This window comes from Eleutherodactylus coqui, chromosome 2 (genome assembly GCF_035609145.1).
Source record: "Eleutherodactylus coqui strain aEleCoq1 chromosome 2, aEleCoq1.hap1, whole genome shotgun sequence".
Classification (NCBI taxonomy): domain Eukaryota; kingdom Metazoa; phylum Chordata; class Amphibia; order Anura; family Eleutherodactylidae; genus Eleutherodactylus; species Eleutherodactylus coqui.
The window spans coordinates 205,414,987-205,434,413 of NC_089838.1; the positions used below are offsets into that span (position 1 = coordinate 205,414,987).

A 19,427-nucleotide genomic window follows, 5' to 3' on the forward strand; every position below is an offset into this window, starting at 1 on the left:
TGTGTTATCTGTGCTTTGACATAGGACTGCAGTATTTATTTGCAAACGTTTCTTTACTGTACTCCTCTGTACAGTACTTACATTTTGTAGTACAGTGGGGATTTAGGAGGCAGGCAGCGTTCAGCTGGCACTTTGGGGATTCAGCTGCTGTACTGTGTCAGGAGGCAGGCAGACACAGCAACGTTCAGCCGGCACTGTGCACTGTGGAGAGGGGAGGGGGAGGAGTAGGCGCGTGCTGATGCAGGAGAAACAGGAAGCTGTGCCTGGGGGCATGGAGCGGGCGGTGCCCTTATCTGAGGAATGCAACTTTATTTGAGGGACCGCGGCTGCCCTGATGCATCGACTTAAGTTGAAAATAGCTTTACTTAAGAGCAATGTTACTCAAGGGTTTACTGGTGAAGTGAAGTCAGTTTCCGAAGTCGATGTGTTGGAAGCAAGAATAAATGAGCAAGCATAAGAATTTGAGTGACTTTGATATAAGCCAATTTGTGATGGCTAGATGACTGGGTCAGAGCATCTCTAAAAGCAGGCCTTGTGGGGGTTTCTCTGTATGCACTGGTTTTTAGCTACCCAAAGGTGGTCCAAGAGAGGACAACCGGTAAAGCTGCCAAAGCATCACGAAAGCCCATTGGTGCGTGTGGGATACATGCTTAAACATGACCATTTGAACTTGAGCAATGGAAAAAGGTGGCTTGGTCTGATGATTGACAATTTCTTTTATAACATGTGAACAGCTGGGTGCATGTGCATCATTTACATGGGGAAGAGATGGCACACAATTACACTACTGGAAGAAGACCCCATCCTATAATACTATAGCAGCCAGAGGCATAACAGTGGTCTCAAAGCCTGCCATCTAAGTACATCCGCAAGCCCTTCCAGAGGCGGTACTTCATTGGATAACACTAACAGACGCAATACATCGCAGTGCAGAAGTATTGCAGAGTATTATAGAAGCAATTAAGATATCACATGGTAGAGTTATAGATAGATAGATAGATCTCAGACATCCGTAAAGGTTCTTTCCCCATTTATTACCTTTTTATACAAGTCTATGCAATAGCAAAATAAACATTTATTGGTATGGCTGCATCTGTAAAAGTTTAAACTATTGTATCATATTATTTGTCCCACACGGTGAATGCTGTATATTTTAAAACAGAAAACAAAATTACTTTATTTGGTCAATTTGCCTCTCAAAAGAGGAATAAAGTAAATCTGCTTTCCCTACATAAGCATGCCCTTACACGGCTGTATTAATAGAAAGATACAAATGGCAGGTATCAGAATATGGTGACACTGGATAGTTTCTTTTTTTATAGTAGTATACCACCTATAAAGAACTACGGTAGATATAATACCGAAATGTGGATTCAATAAATAATATGCACCAAAAAAGAAAATTTGATGATTTGAATGTATAATATAATTTTTTTTTTTTTGTTCAAAAATGAGTAAAAAATATTAAAATGGCGAGGACATGATCATGATGACTGCAAACTGATAATTATAATTATTTTATGTAGTTGTAAAACCTAACAAAAAACTAAACTAATTGACATTACCGTAACTGTACTGTCAGGCAGGATAAGGTTAACGTCACAATTTTACAGCATAGTGAGCGCCCATAGAAACAAAGCCCAAAGAATGCTATGTAGGCTGGTTTGTTTCCTCTCCATATAATAACTTCAGTGACGCACAGATTTCTTCATTTTTAACTTTTTACATAAAAATCATCATTGTTTTTCAACCGTAACATAGGTAAACTAACCCTAGTGAATTATGAACCTGCTGCCAGTGTGGGGTCGTGTTCCCACGCTTATTCTGCTGCATTTCTGGAAAAATCTAGGCTTATGGGCTTTAAACACAGGGGTGAATTTACCTAAATTAAGGTTGGTAAATAATGTTCTCTATATAGAAAGTTGGAAATTAAGAAATCTTTGTGCCACTGAAGTTATTGTATGCGTATCTATATCCAGAATTGGGATCCGGTTGTAGCTGCCCAGAGTTTGTTTATTCGGTTATATGTTGATTGCTGAGTTGTTTCGTTTCCATTCCATTAAAAAAAATCTATTACTGTATATGGTGATTCAATGTGTTCCATTTAAAAAAAAAAACTACTTTCCCTACAAAAAAGTACAGTTAAATTAACAGAAAAAAAGGTATGCCTCTTGGACGGAGGGGATGAAAAAAAAAAAAGGAATAAGTCACCGTTAAAACAACCTGCAGCTCCAAGAAGTTAATATTTCTTTTTGCTTCTTCAGTATTTTTTGTCTCTCCTTCCCGCAGGCAAACGTCCATTACTGGGTGCACTGAAGAACCGATACAGCGCAGATAACTCTTCCATTGAGTCCTTACCATCAAGTGACCCCAAGATTGACTTTGACCTTCAAATGAGGCTTCAGACCCAGGAAGGTGAACTGGAAAGACTTAAAAATGAACTGACTAGCCAGAAGGTTAGCATCATGCATATTATTGCCTTTACTGGGTGACAACAAGTTTAATGTATTAAAACGGGAGAGGAAAACATGATATTGAAATGTAAGCCATGAGATTGAACTAATGCTAATAAAATAACTAAAAGCTTTAGGCCTCATGTCCACTTACAAATTGTAATTTAAAATCCAGAGCGTTTTTCCCGCACGCGGATCCGCGCCCCATAGGGATGCATTAGACACCCTGAGGTAATTAAATACCTGCGGATGTCATTTTTCCCTGCAGACGCGGATCCGCGTGCAGGAAAAAATCCGGACATGCTCCATTTGGTGCGCGTCTCCCGCAGGTTTCTATTGAAGCCTATGGAAGCCGTCCGGATCCGCGGGAGACCTAAAATTAGAATATACTCACCTGCTGCAGGCCGTGCGTGTCTTCCCTTCTTCCCGGCCGGATCTTCTTGCTTCGACCCGGCGGATGTGCCCGGCGCATGCGCGCGACACGCAGCCGGCATGCCGAGCACATCCGCCGGACCGAAGAAAGAAGATCCGGCCGCGAAGAAGGGAAGACACGCACGGCCTGCAGCAGGTGAGTATATTCTATTTTCAGCCCTCATGTCCGTGGGGCAGGAGGGACCCGCTGCGGATTCTCCATGGAGAAACCGTAGCGGGCCTGATTTTTCCCCGTGGACATGAGGCCTTACAGGCTCAAATTTGGTTATAGGTAAACTCTGTTGTGACTTGCATCACTGGGGGCTTTTGTTTGAATCTGACCCGTGCAATATCTGAATGAAGCTCGCAATATTCTGAATATGTTTGTGCTGATCCGCAGGAAATGCCTCAGATGATATTTAAAGGAGTTGTACCAGAATTACAAGTTATTCCCTATCCAAAGATTTTTAAATAAAGCTAGCAAAATATCTTCTAAGGCTTCCTGCACACGGGCGGCTCGGACCCCACATGTGGGATTCCCACAGCGGAGTTAGACCCGGTGCCATGCTGGTGACCCCTGCGTACCTGTCCGGCGGCTTCTGTTCAGTGCAGCGGATGTGCTGCCCGGAACTCCGTCACGCATGCGCAGTATGCGCCGGCGTTCTGCAAGGACGCAGATCCTGCAATACTTCCACAGTGCTGCGGGACAGACAGCTTCCATTGACTTCAATGGGAGCCGTCAGTGCGTAGCCCACACAGAATCGCAGCATGCTGCGATTTCTTTGCAAGTGGAAAATCTGTTTGGCGTTTTGCGACTGCATGCTATGGGGCTGTATTTGCTGCGGAGTCCAGGGGCGGACACCCGCCGCGGACTCTGCATTGCAAATCCACCCATGTGCAGGAGGCCTAAGGCTGGGTAGACACATCCCAGCAGCTCAGTACATTTGTTTCTTGTTTGTTTTTAGTGTGTGTGGTGGATTTTTGTTGTTTGTGTGTTTCTATATAAATATATATGGCAATTGTTTCTCAGCAAGGACCGGCCCTACAAACTGTTCCTGCTGGCTTTGAACCTTTGCAGCTGGCTCCTGGGTAAGATTTGTCCCGGTCTGGTATAGCATATATTTATGTACAGAGCTCTCTCTATTATTTTCTGGACCCCAAAGGTCTCCTACCAGATATCTATCAGAATTCGTCTCCATTTCATGCTGAGCTCTAGTCTTTTTGCTTGAAAGTTGAGATATAGGAAATGTGAGCTAAGCTTGCGTCTCGTGATGTTGGGTCAAAGCAGTGGAAATATTCAGCCATCAATCATGTTGGTTTGCTGGGCTTTGTCAGAGATATTGCTCCTTTCCCAGCTGGATCCTGTTAACTTCTGGCTACTATAAATAGTTGTACGATCATGTGAGCGTTCCGACTCTTTTCCTTTTGGATGTGTTCAGGGTTTCAGTTTTGCATGCAGTACAGTATTTATGTGATCTCGTGACTTCTATAGGATTCTTGGCAGCAGAGGATACTAGACGCGGCCGCATGAACATTTTTTTTTTTTTCTTTTACTGCTAGATTTTTTTTTTTACTTCGTGGCAAAGAAGAAAATATTCATATTATGGCACAAATTGTTCTTAAGCCATTTTTAGAACAAGTTTTATTTCAGTTCTGCTAGACAAAAGTCTTATTTTATTGTCCCATTGTTAATATCCTGCCAATTTATATCAGTGATCTCTGTTTGATAATAAAGTGGATCCTGGTGTCAGGCGTGATCTGAAGTCTAATACCCCCGTTTCCCCAAAAATAAGACAGTGTCTTATATTAATTTTTGTTCAAAAAGGTTAAACTTTTCAACATGTATAGCTGCCTGGACACTATTTAAATTGACTTTTTTAATTAACTGTTAGCAGGGCTTAATTTTGGAGTAGGGCTTATATTTCAAGCATCCTCAAAAAGCCTGAAAAATCATTTTGCATCCTCATAAATTCTGGAAAATCATGCTATGTCTTATTTTCAGGGAAACGGGGTAGCAGCCTGACAGCAGTTGGATAACTTGTGAAGCTCTTACTAGAAGTGCACATATACTTTTGATAGTTGCCATATAAATGTTCAGCCAAGAGTGCATGTGTTTTCAATGACAATGGGGGAATAAGCCGCTACAGACTTCTCTGGCGGTGGCTTATCTGCTATGGCATCAAAGGATCAGGTGTGTAGATGTTCGACATGCTCTATGCTTTCTCTACCCCTGACATCTGCCTGTCGGGGAGGTAGGACACAGCAAATACACATCATCCGATTTTAATCTAATACCTTTTCTGGTCCAAGAGCCACATTGTCATATTGAATAACTCCCAAGGGCCAAAAAAAATACTTCAAAGGGGTATTAACATTTCAGGCATTTATAGCAAATCGACAGGATATACCATTAATGTCTGATAGGACAGGTTCTACTACCAGAACTCTTAAGTAGGCTAGGGCTACACAGTGGCTTTTTGCTTCAACAGAGATAGCACAGCCAGAACTTTTCTGTGTAGTCCTGCATCCTCACACTTGCATTAAGGTGAATGTGATTGCAGTGCAAGCACCAGCTTACCGCTGCCGCAGTTTGAAAAAGATGCAACCTTGGTGTTTTGTGTTGTGTTTTTTTTTTTTTTTTTTAGTTACCTTTGGCTGTGACGGTCTGTGAATCATTGTGGCCATATTCACTGCAATGTGAGTGTGAGATCACTATAGTCCGTGTAGCCCTAGCCTTATTGGGAAGATAGTGGTCCACTTCTTCCCCAATCGGCACTCCTGAGAGGACGATAGATTGTGGCTCTATATGTTGTAGATGATGGGTGCGGTGGTAACAGTCTAGCATTTCACAACTCTCATAAGCTATAATAGAGCCAGCCGCATGCATAGATGTCCACATCTAGCTCATGTACTCCTTTCTGCAGTGCCAAACAGGGGTCAGAAGACCCCATTCTCCTGATATATGGAGGAGCCAGGGATGGCTACATGAAGCCCCAATAGCACTTGGCCGTCCCTGCTCCTGAGTAGTGTACCCCACCTCTCTGACATAGATACTACATATGAGCAGCTACAAGCATTTCTGCATCTTGTTGATTGGGGGCTGCACAGAATAGCATTGGGGGCGACAAGTTGTGCACCCCTGGTCCAATATGTATGAGTACTTTTAAGAGTTTTGCTGCGCATGATGGGGGGACATCATCACACCTAAAGAAAACAGATTGTAAGTACAGTTTATTCAGAACTGGAAGTAAATTTTAAGAAGTTACTTTGTTACTTTGTTGGTAAAAGTCTGTTTTACATGCATCCTAAATACAAGCTTTGCTTAAAATAATAGAGGATGCATTGTTTCCCTGGTACAAAAGGATGTGTATTGTGATTTACTTCCTTTTTTGTTATTCTGGGTTTGCAGAATCAAAAATAAAGAAATAAAAAAATAGACCGTGTAAAGCGCGCTTGTGCTCTCACTTTTCCATATGCACTGTATATGAATACAATCCTCAGGAGCCGCCACAGATGTACAAAGACTGGAACAGATGGATCCCATCCATGCAGGGAAACCAGCATGATAGCATTGCTGATGCAGAATTAAATCCTATCCTAACACAGGAATAGCAGATTAATCTACAGTAGACTTTAGAAGCCACTTGAGGTGATACATTTCTTTCAAGGCTATTCAAAGGCCTCATGCACACGGAGGGATATTAGCTGCTGAATCCAAGGTAGGCGTCCGCACTGTGAATCCGCAGCAAATACAGCCCATTACTTCCTATGGAGATCTGCTTTCTACACATGAGCGGAGAAAAAAATTGCAGCATGCTCCATTTTTATACGGGCTCTGTACAGATTGCTTCCATTGAACGATGCGGACAGGTCGCAGATTCCGCGTCATCGCCTATTGACGGTGTGGAGGGAAAAAAACCTATTCTGCGCATGTGCGACAGCAAGCCGCCAGGTCCATCCGCAGTACAGAAAAGATGGTGACAGAGCAGGTACGCGTGGACGCTGCTGCTGCCAGAGCCGGATTCCGCTGCAGAATTCTGCATGTGGAATCCAGTTCTGCCGTGTGCAAGGGGCCTAACGCATAATTTCATTGTGGAGAAATCCATACTTTACTGTTTGTAATGTTAAGGGTGAAACCTGCAGTGACATCTGCCACTTTTCCTTAGCAGTAAATGCCATGCTATGGATTTGGAAACGCAGCGATATGACAATCGCATGTGTGAAAGCACCCTCACTGTGATGAATGAAAACCTTTGTTGGTCTGTGATGTACGTTTGTGTATAATCTAGTATACTATACTTTGAGCTACATTAGGATATCTGATTGTGTCCCTTTTTTTTACCTCATCAGGAACTTGTAAAACTTTTGCAACAATCCCTGAAGTCCTCGCACTATGATAAGTACTTTGCCATGCCTTTCACTGATGAGCTTTCAAAAGACTGTTTTCACTTGCTCCAACAAAAAGATGATCACATTCGAGAACTGAACCTCCTTCTGGAGAAGAAGACTTTGGAGACGGACAGTCTTCATCAGGAAATTGAGGAACTGAAGTGCAGTGTTGTGCAAATGAAAGAACAGCTCAGCATGATGATGGAAACGATTCAAGCAAAAGATGAAGTCATTATGAGGCTATCCAAGCAGATCAGTGACTATGAGGAATCCTCCCCGCTATCTGGCAGCTCTTCGGACTCCCCCATTCAGAAAGACCTGGAAGAGCTGAACCGGTTACGAGTAAGTGCCTTTGTACTTGTGTGGAATAGACACCATGCATGTGCACGAGGGAATCTCTTTCATCTTTTACCGTCTCTGATCCTTTTCAGATATTTGTGCATATACATACAGGTAGCCATTCGGCTTTGTATGTGCGAGCATGAAAAAGCAACGCTTGTACATACTCTGTAAAATATACCCTCGCAAACACCTTGGGTATTGTGAAAGATTGGCATTGCCCCCTCTGGTAACAGAACAAAAGAGAATCACAATCTCAGAAGGGAATCTAAACTTTTTTGACTATTATGTAAATAGCTGTTGTGTGTGATTATCGCTGAAAATTGACTAAAATTGCTAGACAGCGGCTTGTGCTCATAACCAGACATGATGAAATGGCCCACTTTCTCCACAAGTTGTCAGCTCAACATATTCTGCAGGCATTAAACGTGCAGTTGACTCCCATCATTCAGCCATGGCTAGATCAGGGGATCTGTACACATGGCCATTTTACTTTTATTCTTTGTATAGAGCTATGTCTGTGGCTGGCATTTTGGCTATATATGTTATTTAGCTATGTGTTAAATACTTCCTTTTTTATACAAGAGTATTATAGAAGTGATAACTTGATTGGCTAACCAGAAAAAAAAGTATTTGCAAGCTTTCTAGGCTACTTTAGCTTTTTCTTACATAAATTCTTTCTTGGTAAAATTTTTGGGGATGAGTACAGAAAAAAAGGAGAAGTTACTTATCAGAAGCTTTCATCAGGATTGTATAACAAAATCTAGCTGAAGAAACATATATATAATATACATACATACTGTGGATATAAAAGTCTGCGCACCCCTGTTAGAATGCCATGTTTTGTCATGTTAATAATGACGCTGTCATTATTTACGGGGATTCCGATTTCCCCCATATAAAGTTCAGCTCTTCTAGGAGGATTTTCCTGATGTTTTCTTAGTTACAACACATCAAAGCGATCTGAGAAGGGGACCAAAAATCTCCAAGGCATTACATATACCATGGAACACAGGGAAGTGGATTACATTTGGCACAACAGTGACATTACCAAGAACTGGACACCTCTCAAATATTTATGAAAAGACCAGAAAAAAGTTGGTCCGTGAGGCTGCCAAGAGGCCTACAGCAACATTAACCCTTTGCAATCCAATTTTGGATTCAGGGTTTCCTAGGGGGCTTTCTCTTTCTGCCTTTATACAATGGAGCCAGTACTGCGGTATTGGCCATGCTGGAGAGGCCCCCGACAGAGCGACCAGTAATCTACAGTAAGAATACTCTGCCGGACGTCTTCCGACATCCCAGCTGTACAGCCTTCAATCAGAATTTCTGAAGATGTCAGACAGTGGATTGGAAAGGGTTAAAGGAGCTTCAGGAACATTTGACAAGTACTGGTTGTGTAGTGCATGTGACAACCATCTCCCGTATTCTTTATTCTTGTGTCTGGGCTGTGGGTTAGGGAGGCAAGACGGAAGGCTTTTCTAACAAAGAGAAATATCCAAGCCCGGCTATGTTTTTCCAAAAACTACATCAAGTCTGCCAAAAGTATGTGGAAGAACGTGTTCTGGTCTGATGACACCAAGGGGGTGACTTTTTGGCCATAATTCCAAAGGGATTGTTAGGTGCAAAGCAAACCCTGCGCATCACCAAAAGAACACCATACCCACAGTGAAGATGGTGGAGGCAGCATTATGCTTTGGGGCTGTTTTTGTGCTGCTGGAACTGGAGCTTTAGTCAAGGTGGAGGGAATTATGAACAGTTCCAAATATCAGTCCATTTTGGCACAAAACCTTCAGGCCTCTGGTAATAAACTGAAGAGAAAGTTAACCTTTCAGCGCGCATCAACGACCGAAAGCATACCACCAAATCAACAAAAGAATGGCTTTGCAAGAAGAAGACCAAAGTTTTGGAATGGCCCAGCAAAGAGCCCAGACTTGAATTTATTATTTTTTTTTTAATGGAGTTGTACAGTTAATGGGTCACAGTGAAAGTGGAAATAAATCTGAAAGGATTCATCTTTGTCAGATTTTTAATGTGCGAAAAACATGGCAATTGAACAAAGGTGTGTAAACTTTTTCTATCCACTCTATATGTAACACAATAAAGAACAGAGACCTGGTGGGATTAACTTGCATTTAAAAATGGTGAGAAAACAAACCAAGCACTAAGAGAGAAAAGCCAAGTATTTACATATTACATGAAGATAAAGCAGAGTCCTGGAACTCAGGTTTGTGTTTAAGATGAACCCGCAAGTTGTGATGACTTGGGGTCCGTTTATACTTGCTGATTAGTCGTTTGTACGAGCGACTGATGTCAGAGTCCTCTCGGGCAGCCTGTTTATACAGGCAGATACATCGTTGACTCGTTCAAATGAGAAATCGTTCAGTTGTTGGCCGCGTTTACACTGAACGATTGTTTATTTTTGCTCATTTGAATGATTTTTTGAACGATAATCTTTCCATATAACAGAGCCTTTTAGAAAGTCACGCATCAGGCTAATGTGGTGAGGTGTCCGTACAAAGAGTCATAAACGGAGGGCAGATTGAATCCTTGTGTCAACAACTGCAAAATTCTTATCTGTTTCAATTACACTGTGCAACAATTTTTTTTTTTTTAAGTTTCATAACCGAAAGTAAGTGATATGTTTCTGTAAGATTAAAACAAGCTGATTACACTGGTAAAACGGAATAATAGCGGCACGTTTCACTTTCGAGTTATTTAACCCCTTAGTGACCAAGCTTTTTTTTTTTTCGTTTAAAAAGATCGTAACTCCTTTATTTATCCATCAACGTCGCTGTATGAGGGCTTGTTTTTTGCAGGACGAGTTAAATTTTTCAATGGTACTATTAAATGTACTATATATTGTACTAAAAAACGTAAAAAAAATTCTACGTGGAGTTAAATGGAAAAAACTTAATTCCCCCCCTTTATCGGTTCGTTTGGTTTCTACGGTGCACAAACTGCAACAAAAATGAGATAATACCTTTATTCTATGGATTCTATGGGTCAGTATGATTACTACGATACGAAATGTATGTAGTTTTTTGTGTTTTCCTTTTTTTTTTTTTTTTTTTTTTGCTGTACTATTTTTTTTTTTTTCAAAGACATTTCATTTTTTTTAATTATCTTCTGCTTGCAATAACTTTTTAAATGTTTCCGTCCACATAGTTGTGCGAGGGCTCATTTCTTGTGAGACGTCCTGTACTTTGCATTAGTACCATTTTGGAATACATACGACTTTTTGATCACTTTTTATTGCATTTTTTCTTGGAGATAGAATGACGAAAAAAGTGCATTTCTGCTGTTTTTTAATTTATTTATTTTTTTCGGATGACGTTCACTGTGCGGGGTAAATAATGAATTACTTTGATAGATCAGACTTTTATGGATGCGACGATACTAAACGTGTATTTTTGTTTTATGATTTTGATTCTTTAGTCTAACCAATGACCTGTAAAAATGACCTGACAGTTCATTAATTACAACTTACTGGTGGATGATCCATAGCATTTCTGCCACGGGGAAGCATACTCTATATGTTACATAAACCTACCCTTATAGTGTTCAGCCAGCACTCGGTGTGTAACAGTGACTGCAAAATAGTTGTACAATCACTTCTGTCCTTTTATTAAGCAAGGTTAATGATGAGCCTACTGCATTAATTGTATAGGCAGATTTCCAAACAATACAATACAACGGCAATTGGATTACATTATTCCCCATAACTGGAAAACCTTACGTGGCAGAAAGAAACGGATATCATATTTGAATTCAGCGCACTAAGGTTACTATAGGCCGCCTATCTGCGTATCAGTTACAAAAATTGTGTTGCACAGTGTCATTTATTCCCAAATTTTTCTGCCTCTGTCATTTTTAAAAAGTCTTTTTGAGTATTAAGATTTTTAGGTGCCCTAAACTGAAATCCAGTCCAGAGAAACTGTTCTTTACAGATGTATTCAGCTCCTTTTTGTTAATGTTTGTCTACACAAATTCATCCTGGACTGTAGTTTTAGTTTCTCCAATATTCTTTTTCTTCCGGACACCTTGTACACCATATTGGAGGATATGCCTGGGAAGGCACCAGTGATCTTATAGTCCCGCTGTGTGTTAGGTATGTGGCCACTGGCGGTTGGCAGGATGTGGGTACAGGTCTTGCGTTTTCTCTTGATGCAAGGAAGTGTCAGTCTCTGATGGTGATGAAAGGGCCCTTCTGACGAGGACATTCCTTCGGCTTGGTAACCAATAAAGCTTGCACATTTATAATACTTTTGTATTAATACTTGTCCACAATATGTTTTTACACGAGTGTTTAACATCACTGAGATTTTTCTGGCTAACACGGTACCATGCTATTTTTGCTCTCCATCATATTATATAGCTAAAAATTGGTTGGATCTGTTTTAGGTTTTTGACACAATTTAGATACTGAGTGAACACAGACTTATACAAATGGAAACAAAAGTTTTGAAACTTGGAGAGATGCAGTTGACTTTCTGTTCTCTGTGGCTCATCAACATCCAACAAACTGAGCAGTCAGACAGTTTACACGGGCATCAGTTAGTATGACTACATATAGGCAAACTCCTTTTCATATATCTCATAATTGTCCATTTCAGATTTTTTTTTCGAGAATGTCTTTTACTGTAGGCTCTTATAGTATCGGTCACTACATGTAAAGGTGAAATACGGTCTATTTTGTATGGTGTTACTCGCCATAAATATGTGAATTTTTTTTTACTTTGACTTACATTTTTGGCAGTACTGTCTTACAGCACTAGCTGCAGTGATTAGAAAGCGCCTTTTACATGGAACGATATATCATTCACACGAGCGAACAATGTCAGAGTTCGCTCATTCTGAAAATTTATATAGACTGATAACTCTGTTAGATTTCATTCACATTAACTGTAACAGTTTGGGGGTGTTAGAATGTTATCTTGTATCCTATGAAATTACCTACACAGAGATTTATGTAAGTGAGCACACCCATCATTCGATCTAATGTCCTCCAATTGCCGCACCCACCCAACTAATCTCCGATTGTGCCCCCTGGTGTTTAGCTTCCTAGCTTATTTATACCTTCAGCATATATAAAAGTTGCTCCTGTCCCCTTTCCCTTCTTTCCTCCAGGCTGCACAAATTTAGGTTATTTAAAGAACCTTTTACACTGAATGCATCGTTCAGAATCTCTGTGGATCACGTGAATCTGAATGATAATCGTTCAGTGTGAACATTGCCAGCGACTAAACGATGAATGAAAATTCAATTGCTTATCATTTATAGTTCATTTTCTGCAGGTAGGAAAGTCAAACAACAATTAGCCCATGTAAAGAGGCAGTCGGTCATCTATGAACAGCTGCCTGTTTACGGTGACTGGAGGCGGGCAGCTAGAAGAAATCTTCGGCCGCTCCACCCCTGCTCACTGAGCGGTCATTGCTCCTATGTGAAAGCATGGGAGCCATAATTGCTGGGATCACTGTCGGGTGCTTTTTTAAAAATTCAAATCTTTTTTTCTTTATTAGGAATTTTTTCTTGCGTCCGAAGACACTTTTTAACGTACAACACAAAATAAAGAACCCCCCCTCCTTCACCCCTATAATTTTTTCCCATAAGGCCTCATGTCCACGGGCAAAAGAAGAATTAAAATCCGCAGCGGTTTTTAACTCTTCTCCCACCCGCGGATTCGCATCCCATAGGGATGTATTGACCACCCGCGGGTAGATAAAGACCCGCGGATGGTCAATAAAAGTGAATTTAAAAAAAAATGGAGCATGTAAAAAAACGTGACATGCTCCATTTTCGTGTGGGTCTCCCGCAGGCTTCTATTGAAGCCTATGGAAGCCGTCCGGATCCGCAGGAGACCCAAAATAAGAATAACTTACCCGCAGCGGGCCGGGCACGTCTTCTCTTCCTCACGGCCGGATCTTTCTTGCGTCGGCTTGGCGGATGTGCCCAGCGCATGCGCGCGGCACGCCGCCGGCGTACCGAGTTCATCCGCCGGCCAAAGAAAGAAGATCCGGCCGTGAGGAAGAGAAGAGGTGCCCGGCCCGCTGCAGGTGAGTTAATTCTTTTAAATTCTTATTTTCAGCGCTCATGTCCGCGGGGCAGGAGAGACCCGCTGTGGGATTCTCCATGTTGAATCCGTAGCGGGCCTGATTTTCCCCGTGGACATGAGGCCTAAGTCTCTCTTGTACTGTCCCAGCATATTTTATAAAGTCCTTTGTTTTCCTGTCACTGCTTGTACAGTGGTTGTTGTAGTCAACATTATTCACTTGTTACCTGCATTGCAAATGTTTAGTACAGTAAACTCCCTATTCCACCCCTCACCCAGAACACAATTATTCCAGTGAACATTAAGCACTGTCCTCTAAGCAGACCCGTATTAAGGAGACTGAAGGCATGCAGCCATTTGAGCCACATGCTGTAATGTTTCTGCAATGTTTTCCTTTTGCAATAAACTTTTTCCCCGCATTGGAATTTGAGTGACTTTTTTGTGAGTTCAGCCAGATCAGGAGGGGTTTCATCCAGCCAGTGCTGTGCCAATACTTTTCTGGCTAAGTATAGTAGTCTAGCTACTGCCAGTTTCTCATCTAGGGGTAAATCATTCATATATCCCAGAACGTTTACCAGCGGGGTAAATTCCAATATAATTCCATACACTCAATGGATCAGACTGCATGCCTCGATCCAATAGCTTTGTAGTTTTGGACAGCGCCACCTCATATGTTTAAGATCCCCTGCGTGGGTCTTACATCTATTACACAGAGGGGTGTCTCTCAGACCTATACCATATAGGAACACTGGGGTACGATACACTCCTATGCAACAAGTATATTTGTGATAATCTATTGGATTCGCCCAGAGACAGCTTGGGAGTCATCTGTAATATTTACTCACACAGTGATTCTTCACCTACTTGCTTCTTGTTGCCAGAGGATAGCGCAAATTTATCTGACCCTGTATATGGGAATATATGCGTGATATCTCCCCCTTTTGTACTAGTTGATCCACCTATAATCTCTCCCGGTAGAAATCTCCCAAATTCTAGATCATCCAGGCCCTTTTCCATCTGAAAAGCGTGTCTGAGTTGTAGATACTTAAAAGAAAAAGGGGGGGTGCGGCAGACCATATTCATCTCTCAACTGTTCAAAGGATTTTATATTTGCCCCCATCACTATCTGGGGCAATCGGCTAATCTATCCATCTTTCCACCCTTGAAAGCCCTCTAGTACTACCAACATTCTGGTTCATCTAGTGCTTGGTGCATGTAAAAATGTAAAATTCCTCATGCCTAAAATGAGGGCTTCATGTTTCTTAACTTGTCTATTTTAGCTATATATCCCAATACTAGTCCTTCCTACCATGAGGTTGATGAGCTCCACATCCTTCCCATCCATATTAATGAGTTATCTTTTATTTAATAATGGAAGTTGATGCCATTAGGCTGGCTGTCCATAGGCGATTTGCCATAGCATGATCCGCGGTGATAAATCGCACATGGAGCACGCATGACACACTTTCCATAGGATAGCTAAGGAAAGCGCAGCCCAATGTAAATGAGCGGAAAATCACTCGCGACTTTCCACTCGCGTCTAAAAATCACGGCATGCCACGATTTGCCTCAATTCTCTGCGATGAACCTATCATTAAGATAGGTTCATCGTGGAAAATCGTGTTGACATTAGTGCTCCCCCGGGCAGAATATCGCTGGCCATATTCCATCCCGCCCGTGAACGCTCAGCCTTAATCTATTTCCTTCAATTGTTTCTTATTACTCTATGGAGAAATTGGTTTAAATTATGGATGTGAATTTACTCTACTTTTTCTTCACAGGACAGTTTGCAAGGATATAAAGCACAAAACAAGTTTCTCAATAAAGAAATATTGGAGCTTTCTGCCCTACGAAGAAGTACTGAGAGAAAGGAGCAAGAATTGGAAGCAAAGGTGAGTCTTCAATAAATGAATGCATAAGTTGACAAGTTTAGGTTCCCCTTTTTGCACATAATTTTTTAATTCGTATAGAGAACAGTGTACATGGAACATATGTGTTCATTGTTGCTTTGCTTCATGGCAGGAACACATTCATGTAAGGATTTAGCCATTTCTTCAGAAACCACTCTTTTATCTATGTGCAATGATGTGTTCTACAAGACACAGTGCACCCGTCTCCGACTGACCCCATTATTGTGGAACAGACCACAAGGATCCTGTAGGGGTCTTGACTTTGACCAAAAAATACACACATATTCTAAATATTTAATGTTGTGTTGAATGATATCACTGCTTGGTAATTCTTTTTTACAGTATTACAATCTGGAAGCCAAACTATGCCAGATAGAGAGCAAGTATCTTGTCCTTCTTCAAGAGATGAAAACACCAGTGTGCGTTGATAGCCAAGGACCAGCCCAAGAGGTTGTGAACCAGTTGCTTGAGGATGCTCTAAAGGTGGAAACAGTTGAACACCCTGAACATACGTACATCAGACCTCACACTATGAGGTATGGCCTCCTCTGGTAAACAGTTGTAGGTTCTGATATGCTGAAGCTTACCTTATGTATTTATTACTCCCAGAATTCTGAGATGTGTTACTGTTTCTTTTAAGTTATATTTATATATGCAACATCCAAAAATCCAAAAAGGTACATAAAGATATGTTACTACAAAAAAGTCTGCCTCTGACAATACCAAACTACAAAGCAGAAGAGAAAGTGATTACCTTAATTATGAATGCCTAACTTCTTCAACTTCACCTAACTGCTTTACCTGCAGGGATGCCCAACTGACACCGGGGAGGTCATATGTAGCCTTCATGTGCATGATGTGCAATTCCTGCTCCCCAGAAGAAAGCAAAGCGAGGGGTTGCCGCTGCCTTTGCCAAAAATAATTAGCTAGGAGTGCTCTAGTATGGTGGCCAATCATAAAAAGTAGAAGAGCTACTCCTGTTTATCCCTTCATTATCAGGGAACGATATCATCTGTCCCATCAGAGACATAATAATGTGTAAATGCATGTATACATTTGTATAGTTATGTACATTTACATAAAGTGCACAAGAGATATTCGTACGATAGTAGATGTTTGCAGTCAACTAATTCCACAATCTCTCTTGTAGCAAATATGACATATATGGATTCCAGATCCTCCCCGAAGACGATGATGAGGAAAAATTGGTGGCAAAAGTAAGAGCCCTTGATCTCAAGTCTTTGTCTCTATCGGAGAGTCAAGAGATTTCAACAGTGGTGAAGTGGGAAAACTATTTTGCTAGTACAGTGAATCGTGAGATGATTCGTTCACCAGAGCTGAAGAGTCTCGTCCGCAACGGGATACCCCACCAACATCGATCTAAAATGTGGAAGATGTTTGTAAACCTACATATCAAAAAACTAAAGGAAGAGACTGCTCCAGGGTATTTCCAAAGTCTCCTCCAAAATGCTCTTGAAAAGCAGAACCCAGCGTCAAAGCAGATTGAGTTGGATCTCATGAGGACACTTCCCAACAACAAGCACTACACCTCTCCCACCGCTGAGGGCATTCAGAAGCTGCGCAATGTCTTGTTGGCTTACTCTTGGAGGAATCCTGATATTGGCTACTGCCAGGGATTGAATCGGTGAGGGTTGTGTGTGTTTGGAATAATCTGTTCATATTAACTTGTTTCACATCTTTGATGTTAAAACAGAATTGCTTTTTCACACAGCGCCAGCATGTAGTTGCTAATAATGGAGCCCATATTGGCTAGATTTCAGTAGCTTATATAAATAGAATACTCCTCAATCTTTGTACATATTCAACATACATCTATGATCTTTAATTCCAGACTGGCCGCTATTGCACTTCTTTACCTTGATCAGGAAGATGCCTTTTGGTGCTTGGTTACCATTGTAGAGGTGTTCATGCCGAGGGATTACTACACCAAAACTCTGCTGGGATCCCAGGTATCTGTTAGTGAGCAATACAGTCATATATATTATTTCTCAACTTCTTTATATTGTTTGTATTTTTCAGAGACTGTTAACATATGTATCAATTAATAGGCAAAATTATAGCTAAATGGTTATGCAATGATACATTTTAGTAGGTTTAGGCTTCCAGAGGTATTCCTGTTTGGGACCCACACCTATATCTAGTTCTTTGCCCACCAGCTAACTGTATGTGGTGGCCAGGGGTGGTTGGGAGTTAAAGGGCTTATATAATTTGTAGAATAAAATTTTAAAGGCTGGGCACAAGATAAAATAAAAAAAGAAGGCATACGCGCCTGTCTTCTGCCCACCAGGACACAGCTGAGTGGCTCCTGCTGCCCCGTCCAATTTTCCTGTCATAGACTGACGCCAGAAGTCAGGTGGTGTTGGCAGCCAGTTAGAGGCCGCGGCGGCATCATCCCAAACTCCTGGCATCTTGGTGCGCAGGATGTATGTCAGTGCTGATGTCAGGAGCTTAGACTGTGAAGCTGCTGTCTCTTGTCGCACCAATCAGCTGACCTCTGCTAGCTGTCTGCACTGGTGGACGGGGCAGGAGAGCCACACAGCTGTGTCGCAGGGGGGGTGAAAACAGATGAGAATTGGCCCCTTCCTCCATAAGTTTACGTAGGTTTGCAGGAGCCCCTTCCCAGCCAGGAAGTAATCTTATGTCCTATGAGTGGCACAGGCTCCGAAACTGACAGTGACTGGAAGCTGGGCTCCAACTGTTAACCCCTTACATGAGCCCTCTGCCATATAATCGCGGAGGGTCAGTGGGTTGCCATGGCAACTGGATGCCAGACAATGGTGTCTGGGTTTGTCATGGCCTGTGATCACAATGAATAGCGATAATGCATTGCAATACTGTAGCACTGCAGTGTATTATTGGAGTGATCATAGCATCGAAGGTTAAAGTACCCTATCGCAGTGTTCTCCAACTCCAGTCCTCAGGGACCCCCAACAGATCATGTTTTCAGGATTTCCTCAGTGTTACACAGGTGATGTAATTATTGTCGGTGCCTCAGACATTGCCACAGGTGCTCTTACCATAGGATATCCTGAGAACATGACCTGTTGGTGGTCCCTGAGGACTGGAGTTGGGGACCCCTGCCCTATCGGGACATAAAAATGTAAGAAAATAAATAATGGTGAAAAAAAACTTTATGTACATTCCCCTCTTTGATTAAAAAAGCTAAATAAACTCATGTTTGGTATCATCACATCTGTAACTAATTGTACAATAAATTGAAGATACTTTTTTTATCCTGCACAATAAACGCTATTAAAAAAAATTTAAAAACTGAGCCAAAAACCTTTTTTTGTTAATTTTGCCTCCCAAAAAAGTTCCCCAAAATGTTGCCAATAAAAACTATAGATAATCATGCTAAAAACAAGCCCTAACAGAGCTGCATTGATAGAAAAGTAAAAATAATTATGGGGCTTTCCGGAATGCACAAAAAAAAAAGGTTTCATTGTGCGGGGGAGGGTCTCTTTAGCTATAGGTAATTTTCCGAAAGTTGAGCTTTTGCTGCTCCCACCCTCTAATCCTGTTCCAATCAACAAAAAACTGGACTGTGCAAAACTTTGGCAACACCACCAATTGTTTAAAAACAGCCATGGCTTGTTCTCCTGAAGATGTTGGGATTTCAGGGACTTTTTAGCACCTCTGAGTGCTGGGAGCAGCTTCCCATCCCAGTGCAACACTAATTCTTGCCAGTCGTTTAGGTCAAATTTGTGCTGAATTTCTGTGTGTCTCGCTGCTCCAAATTGTTTTCTAAGGCGTTGAAAAGAAGTGCGATTTATTACCAGGTTTTCAGTATCACGCCCGAAAGCTTCTGCAGCAGCCATTAATATGTAAACCCCATTTCTATCAGTGATTTTG

The 19,427-nt window shown here is 41.6% G+C and overlaps 1 protein-coding gene across 1 annotated transcript in view; it reads left to right on the forward strand.

The window, feature by feature from the left end:
- TBC1D2B (TBC1 domain family member 2B) overlaps positions 1-19,427 on the forward strand; it is a 53,007-nt gene that overhangs the window by 16,958 nt on the left and 16,622 nt on the right. The window contains exons 5-10 of the mRNA XM_066592284.1: positions 2,290-2,456; positions 7,215-7,595; positions 15,426-15,536; positions 15,897-16,090; positions 16,705-17,199; positions 17,407-17,524. Coding sequence (XP_066448381.1) covers positions 2,290-2,456; positions 7,215-7,595; positions 15,426-15,536; positions 15,897-16,090; positions 16,705-17,199; positions 17,407-17,524 — 1,466 coding nt within the window. The remainder of the gene's footprint in view (positions 1-2,289; positions 2,457-7,214; positions 7,596-15,425; positions 15,537-15,896; positions 16,091-16,704; positions 17,200-17,406; positions 17,525-19,427) is intronic.